This window comes from Procambarus clarkii, chromosome 56 (assembly GCF_040958095.1).
Source record: "Procambarus clarkii isolate CNS0578487 chromosome 56, FALCON_Pclarkii_2.0, whole genome shotgun sequence".
In the NCBI taxonomy this organism is placed as follows: Eukaryota; Metazoa; Arthropoda; class Malacostraca; order Decapoda; family Cambaridae; genus Procambarus; species Procambarus clarkii.
The window spans coordinates 13,558,229-13,567,049 of NC_091205.1; the positions used below are offsets into that span (position 1 = coordinate 13,558,229).

The window sequence follows — 8,821 nt, forward strand, 5'->3', positions numbered from 1 at the left end:
TTCTGCCAGCCTGCCTGCCAGCCTCCCTCCCTCTCTGCCACCCTGCCTGCCAGCCTCCCTCTTTGCCAGCCTGCCTGCCAGCCTCCCTCTCTTCCTGCTAGCCTGCCATCCAGCCTGTCTCTCTCTCTGCCTGCCATCCAGCCTGCCTCCCTCTCTGCCTGTCATCCAGCCTGCCTCCCTCTCTGCCTGCCATGTAGCCTGCCTGCCTGCCTGCCTGTCATCCAGCCTGCCTGCCTGCCATCCAGCCTGCCTGCCTCCCTCCCTCCCTCCCTCTCTGCCAACCTGCCTGCCAGCCTGCCTGCCAGCCTGCCAAAAATATACGATGATGTACATTTAAGAAACAAATCTAGGTCACAGGTTTGTAGAGTGTGGTTAGGCTTACGGAGTCAGCCAGTCCCTCCCCCACCACCAACACACCTCCCCCCCCCAACCCATACACACACACTCTCAAAGGTCACATGGTTCACCTCAACACCCATACATCCCTTCCTGCTTGCCTGCCTCCTTCCCAGCCTGCCTGCCTGCCTTCTTCCTGGCCTGCCTGTCTGCCTCCTTCCCGGCCTGCCTGCCTGCCTGACAGGTGGCCTTCCTGCCTGCCAATCAGCCAGCCAACCAGTCAGCCTGCCAGCCAGCCTGCCTGCCTGCCTGCCTGCCTGCCTGCCTACCTGCCAGCCTGCCTGCCTGCCTACCTGTCTCCTTCCCAGCCTGCCTGCCAGCCAGCCAAACAGCCTTCCTGCCTGCCAGCCAGCCAGCCAGCCAGCCAGCCAGCCAGCCAGCCAGCCAGCCAGCCAGCCAGTCAGCCTGCCTTTCCCTCCCTCCCTCCCTAATTCTCACTACTTCCCTCCCTGCCTACCTCCTAGCATCTCTCCCTCCCTCCCTTTCTGACTAATTCTCCCCCTCTCTCACTGATTCTCCCCCTCTCTCATACTGCCTCCCACCTAAGCTCCTCCATATGGAAAGCATCATTTGCATTAGTTTCTTTCCTTCATTTCAGATTTATTGCTAATGAAGCCATCTGGGGACGTTCGGCTTCAGACCCTTTCACAGGTGTTCCATTTAGAGCAAGGTTTGGGCCCACTGCTAATGTTCCTTTAAAAGCAAGAATTGACAGGTGAGTCTTAAAAATAAGTTATTTCAGTTCAGAAACCTATTACAGAATAATTACTGTACTCTAGTTACAACTGTTGTTTAGTTCTGTAGTTGTAAATTGTGCTAAAATTATTGTAAGCCAATACTTAGGCCTTAACACACTATCTGTCCAGTGTTCAAGAAGGGCTAGAAAATGTTGAAATTATTTAATTGTTAATAATTATTCTGTCTACCCATATCATTGATACCTTGTTCTTCTGGGTGCTTTCCATCGTTAAGGGGATTAACACATGCATATTTTTCATCAGGGATTTTAAATATCCTTACATGTCACAAGACTAAGAGTGATTAATTACAGAAAATATATAAGAATTTCAATATTTGGTATCAGTATTGTACAACCATGGAATAATGGTTCCATGGTTGTATAACCATGAAATAATGTAGAGGAGCAATCCTCTACAGAGCAATCGTTGGAGGATGATCGCTTTGTCAAAGCTGTCAGGCGGGAGGAGTTGCCATAAAGATATTAATACGTAATTATTTCGATGTCTCTGATTTATTTTTCCTTATTTTTTTTTGCAGTAATATTATTCAATAGTGTGTAGTATGATATATTTATATAATAAAATGTATGAATCATTGCTATACTCAAAATTATAGTGTGCACATTAGGAATTCAATTATTATGCTCATAAAACAATAAACAAATAGTTTCCTGTTATTACACTATATTACACTTACACTATATGTAAGTATCTGCATGTTTTGTTCAGCATAACGAACCACTAAGTTGGTATGGTATGGTCATACCAACGGCGAGTGGCCACCACACACCAGCCAGCAAACGCCACCTCCTTCCCTCCCTCACCTCACTCGCCAACACTCCTCCCACCTTACTGTTTTTGCTTTTATTCACTATATAGAGACGTTATATATAAGTATCTACATGTTTTGTTCACCCTTACTGTACAACTAAGCTGGTATGGTGAGTTCAGAGAGCTACAGAGGTAGCCACACACCACAGCATCAGTCAATACTGCCTTCCCCCCCCCCCCCCACTTGTTCAAGGACAGATGCACTAACCGCTAACATTCCTTCTTCAACAATACTGTTTGTGGTGTTATTACACTATATACACACATTATATATAAGTATCTACACGTTTTGTTCACCATAACTGTACAACTATGCTGGTATGGTGAGTTCAGACAGCAACAGACGTCACAACACAGCTGATGATGTCCCTCTCACTAAGATTCCTCCTCCCACTATATTGTTCGTGCTGTTATATATATATATATATATAAGCCTATACTTGCATAAACCACAAGTGAAGATTAACAATCTTTGGACAACACCCACCAGTGGGCCTCGAACCCAGAAAGCACAACTACCTTCCAGTAGCTGCCATAACTAGTACGCCTTAACCCACTACACCATCAGACCCTACAAAAGAAGTAGAGACTTCGAGATATATATACACCTCAAATATCTCCACTTCCCGAGGGCACTAGACAAGTGAGAGGTTACTCTGCGTTTTTCATCAAGCCACTGTCAATGTGAGAGAACTCGTGTCCATGCTATAAGCCTATACTTGCATAAACCACAAGTGAAGATTAACAATCTTTGGACAACACCCACCAGTGGGCCTCGAACCCAGAAAGCACAACTACCTTCCAGTAGCTGCCATAACTAGTACGCCTTAACCCACTACACCATCAGACCCTACAAAAGAAGTAGAGACTTCGAGATATATATACACCTCAAATATCTCCACTTCCCGAGGGCACTAGACAAGTGAGAGGTTACTCTGCATTTTTCATCAAGCCACTGTCAATGTGAGAGAACTCGTGTCCATGCTATAAGCCTATACTTGCATAAACCACAAGTGAAGATTAACAATCTTTGGACAACACCCACCAGTGGGCCTCGAACCCAGAAAGCACAACTACCTTCCAGTAGCTGCCATAACTAGTACGCCTTAACCCACTATATATATATATATATTTGTCACATTCTTAATCACGTGTTTATTTTCGTGATATACACACATATATATATATATATATATATATATATATATATATATATATATATATATATATATATATATATATATATATATATATGTCGTATCTAGTAGCCAGAATGCACTTCTCAGCCTACTATGCAAGGCCCGATTTGCCTAATAAGCCAAGTTTTCATGAATTAATATATTTTCTCTAATTTTTTTCTTATGAAATGATAAAGTTACCCATTTCATTATGTATGAGGTCACATTTTTTTAATGGAGTTAAAATTAACGTAGATATATGACCGAACCTAACCAACCCTACATAACCTAACCTATCTTTATAGGTTAGGTTCGGTTAGGTTGCAGAAAAAGTTAGGTTAGGTAGTCGAAAAAACATTAATTCATGAAAACTTGGCTTATTAGGCAAATCGGGCCTTGCATAGTAGGCTGAGAAGTGCGTTCTGGCTACTAGGTACGACATATATATATATATATATATATATATATATATATGTCGTACCTAGTAGCCAGAACGCTTTTCTCAGCCTACTATACAAGGCCCGATTTGCCTAATAAGCCAAGTTTTCATGAAATAATTGTTTTTCGACTACCTAACCTACCTAACCTAACCTAACTTTTTCGGCTACCTAACCCAACCTAACCTATAAAGATAGGTTAGGTTAGGTTAGGTAGGGTTGGTTAGGTTCGGTCATATATCTACGTTAATTTTAACTCCAATAAAAAAAAATTGACCTCATATATAATGAAATGGGTAGCTTTAACATTTCATAAGAAAAAAATTTGAGAAAATATATTAATTCAGGAAAACTTGGCTTATTAGGCAAATCGAGCCTTGCATAGTAGGCTGAGAAGTGCGTTCTGGCTACTAGGTACGACATATATATATATATATATATATATATATATATATATATATATATATATATATATATATATATATATAAATATATATATATATATATATATATATATATATATATATATATATATATATATATATATATATATATTATTGAATATGACCGAAAAAGTAAGATTAATAATTCTAACATGAATTTTCTCAATCTTTCGTACATTTCTTTTCACTGTTGGTGGTAATTCAAAAATCAATTCTCCAAAATTCATTTTTATTTCTAGTCTGACGCGACACTTGAGCGCGTTTCGTAAAACTTATTACATTTTCAAAGACTTTAGTTTACACATACACAACTGAATAGAACTTACACATCTCCGATTTGTTTATATCTACACTTGAGTGAGGTGGATGGGGTGAGGTGGTATTAATAGGGTATTAATTTCATCAACACAAGACAGAACACGAAACAATGGGTATTGAATAGAAGTGATTGTAGAAAGCTATTGGTCCATATTTCTTGATGCTTCTATATTGGAGCGGAGTCTTGAGGTGGGTAGAATATAGTTGTGCATTAATTGGCTGTTGATTGCTGGTGTTGACTTCTTAATGTGTAGTGCCTCGCAAACGTCAAGCTGCCTGCTATCGCTGTATCTATCGATGATTTCTGTGTTGTTTACTAGGATTTCTCTGGCGATGGTTTGGTTGTGGGAAGAGATTATATGTTCCTTAATGGAGCCCTGTTGCTTATCCATCGTTAAACGCCTAGAAAGAGATGTTGTTGTCTTGCCTATATACTGGGTTTTTTGGAGCTTACAGTCCCCAAGAGAGCATTTGAAGGCATAGACGACGTTGGTCTCTTTTAAAGCGTTCTGCTTTGTGTCTGGAGAGTTTCTCATGAGTAGGCTACTCATGTTCCTTAACCCTTAAAGTGCGCATCACTTCATATGAAGTGTAAATCGTTTTACCAGTCAACTGCGCTTCACTTCATATGAAGTGTATGGGTACCGCGCACGATTTGAATGGCCCGCGGTGTAGCTGGGGGTCCCATACGCTGCCCAGGGGCTCTAGTAAACAGCGGCCATTTTGAAAAAAATTCCCGCTCACGATCCGAAGGCATGGGAGGCCTCAGTTTAGCGAGAGTCACCATGGCGAGCGCACGGTCAAACGCCTCACGGGCACGCACCACTCAGTCCCTCACCCCAGAGCAAATAGCCCACGAATTATTCTCTAACGGTGAAGAAAGTGTGTTTGACGATTCAGACAACGATGAGGATTATACACAGTTGTCGGGTGATAGTAGCAGCAGCAGTGAAAGTGAGAATGACCGCCATACCATGGCGAGGCCTATACGCTCACCGATGCCTCCTCGCCCAGTTTCTACCCCAATTCTACCACGACCTCACAGTTCCTGTGGATATTTTCTGTTTGAGGGTGACGAGTCAGAGGGAGGTGACTCCTTTTCTGGGTTTAGTGACTCAGATCAAAGTTTTATTGAGCCTGTGGCTGGTACCAGTGGTGTAACTGGGCGAGAAATTTTCGCGTCAGCAGCATCTCGCCCGGCCAAGCGCCACCGCATGGCACCACATGAGGGACCAAGACCCTCGTGTTCACGTGCACCCACCTCACGTGCACTCACCTCACGTGCACGTAGCCGCCGTGCTTCTCGCAGACGGTATTCAGCTCCTGGTCGCCGGTATGCATCGCTTCCTCGCCGTCTTTCCTCTGCATCTCGCAGGACGCCTGGTATACTTGAGTGGAGTGATGGTGACGATTTTATTTCTAATATTCCTCACTTTGACGATAAAGATGTAGGGATTACAAACCTTTTCCCTAATCAAGGTGAGGACATGGCTGAGATGGAATATTTCACAGCATTCTATGATGAACCACTCATGGAATACATTGTACACCAAACGAACCTGCATGCTGCTTACCTGATTGAGAGGGAAATCACAGAATTTTCACGACTGCAGCGTTGGAAAAATACCACAGTGGCGGAAATGTATGTGTTTTTGGCACTCTGTTTGTTGATGAAGCACTGTCACAAACATGCAATAAATGACTATTGGAGCAAGGACAAGACAATACCAACACCTTTATTCGGGAAATATATGTCACGAGACAGGTTTCAGATACTCCTCAGGTGTCTACATTTTGGAAGTGTTCAGGACCGAACACCTGATGATAGACTGTGGCGAGTGAGGCACTACATGAACGATGTTATTGGAAAATTCAGAGATTTTTACGTACCAGCACAGAAGCTGGTGGTTGATGAATCTCTCATACTTTTCAAGGGACGTGTTCCATTCAAACCGTACATTCCCTCAAAACGAAACCGATTTGGCCTGAAATTTTTTGTTCTTTGTGATTGTGAGACAGGATACGTGTTACACATGATTCTGTACTCGGCTAGTGATGTAGACATTCCCGGTAACGACGAACATGGATTCTCGGGGAGTGTAGTGAAGACCATCATGGCTCCGTGGATGAACAAGGGACACATTTTATACACAGATAATTACTATACAAGTCCCTTGCTAGCTCGGTTCTTGCTAGAAAATAGAACCGGATTGGTTGGTACAGTAAAGCCACAACGAAGGGAAATGCCTGTGTTTGACAACGACATTGCAGTTGGTGAGTGTCAGAGAAGGAAAAGTGATAACATTCTGTCAGTTCGGTGGAAAGACAAAAGAGAGGTGAACTTGTTGACAACAATTCATGATGGAACAATGGTGAACAGTGGGAAAGTGAGCCATAAAACAAACGCACCACTATATAAGCCAGACTGTGTTTTAGACTATAATATCAACATGCGGTTGATTGATAAATCAGACATGATGATTGGCACTGCAGAGTGTGTGCGGAAGACATGTAGGTGGACGAAAAAAGTGTTCTTCCATCTTGTGGACATGAGCATGCTGAACTGTTTCAACATGTACCTTGTGAGAACTGGCCGTAAGCCCACTTTCCGTGACTTTGTATTTGATGCTGCAATACAGTTATTAGGAAAGTTTGCAAAAGATGTCCCAGGTATTCAGCGGCCCATCATAACCCCACTGTTGGAGCATGCTGGTACTCCACGCCTCGCTCACACTGAAGGCTTCCTAGCACACAAACTTAAGTATTTGCCACCTGGTGTGAAGCGTGCAATAGCCCAACGTGATTGCTTGGTGTGTAAAACAACGACACGTAGAGACAAGAAATGGAAGCTTGTGCAAACATGGTGTGAAACGTGTGGTATCCCATTATGTGCTGTTGACTGCTTCAATGACTACCACAGTCTAGAAATCTTCTAAGTGTGCTTCAAAGTGTGTATAGCGTGTGTGAGTGTGTAAATATGTAAACATATAAGCAGATAGCGTGTGCGTGTGTGTAAATATATACAAATATAAGCAGAACATACAATATAATAGACTGTAATGACATATTATATTGCCGTAATTGAAAACATTTGTGTGCGCCTGTGTATACTCAAATATACAACAATTATTGATACAAAATATGTTCAAACAGTATTTGAAACACAATTAGTGAAAAAAAATTAGATAAAATGCGCTTAGACATTGTAAATAAATAGCGCGAAAATATATTTGTGGCAACTCTGGCTGTTTGAGGACCGCGCGCAACACCTCCCGGGCGTGTACTGCATGAGCGAACATGCAGATTGTGACGTCATCACCGACCTTCTCGGCTCTATTGCAACAAAAGTAAGTACAATAGAATTTTTTTTTTATTTTTCTCGTGATCAGTGAACAAAACTTAACAGATTAGCAAAAAAAAAAAATTTTTTTTTTTTTCAAAATGACATGCACCTGTGCGGATGGCAGGATATTAGACCCCGAGCATGTTAAGGGTTAATGGAGCCCTGTTGCTTATGCATCGTTAAACGCCTAGAAAGAGATGTTGTTGTCTTGCCTATATACTGTGTTTTTTGGAGCTTACAGTCCCCAAGAGAGCATTTGAAGACATAGACGACGTTGGTCTCTTTTAAAGCGTTCTGCTTTGTGTCTGTAGAGTTTCTCATGAGTAGGCTACTCATGAGAAACTCTCCAGACACAAAGCAGAACGCTTTAAAAGAGACCAACGTCGTCTATGCCTTCAAATGCTCTCTTGGGGACTGTAAGCTCCAAAAAAAACAGTATATAGGCAAGACAACATCTCTTTCTAGGCGTTTAACGATGCATAAGCAACAGGGCTCCATTAAGGAACATATAATCTCTTCCCACAACCAAACCATCGCCAGAGAAACCCTAGTAAACAACACAGAAATCATCGATAGATACAGCGATAGCAGGCGGCTTGACGTTTGCGAGGCACTACACATTAAGAAGTCAACACCAGCAATCAACAGCCAATTAATGCACAACGATATTCTACCCACCTCAAGACTCCGCTCCAATATAGAAGCATCAAGAAATATGGACCAATAGGCTTTCTACAATCACTTCTATTCAATACCCATTGTTTCGTGTTCTGTCTTGTGTTGTTGAAATTAATACCCTATTAATACCACCTCACTCCATCCACCTCACTCAAGTGTAGATATAAACAAATCGGAGATGTGTAAGTTCTATTCAGTTGTGTATGTGTAAACTAAAGTCTTTGAAAATGTAATAAGTTTTACGAAACGCGCTCAAGTGTCGCGTCAGACTAGAAATAAAAATGAATTTTGGAGAATTGATTTTTGAATTACCACCAACAGTGAAAAGAAATGTACGAAAGATTGAGAAAATTCGTGTTAGAATTATTAATCTTACTTTTTCGGTCATATTTAATAATATATGTCTACAGGAAAGACTGCTACCAAAATATACTAATATATATATATATATATATAT

The 8,821-nt window shown here is 41.7% G+C and overlaps 1 protein-coding gene across 3 annotated transcripts in view; it reads left to right on the forward strand.

Annotated features, from left to right (window-relative positions):
• LOC123770843 (uncharacterized) overlaps positions 1 to 8,821 on the forward strand; it is a 223,535-nt gene that overhangs the window by 189,798 nt on the left and 24,916 nt on the right. For all 3 annotated transcript variants that reach the window (XM_069305726.1, XM_069305727.1, XM_045763018.2), the window contains one exon: positions 995 to 1,111. In XM_069305726.1, coding sequence (XP_069161827.1) covers positions 995 to 1,111 — 117 coding nt within the window. The remainder of the gene's footprint in view (positions 1 to 994; positions 1,112 to 8,821) is intronic.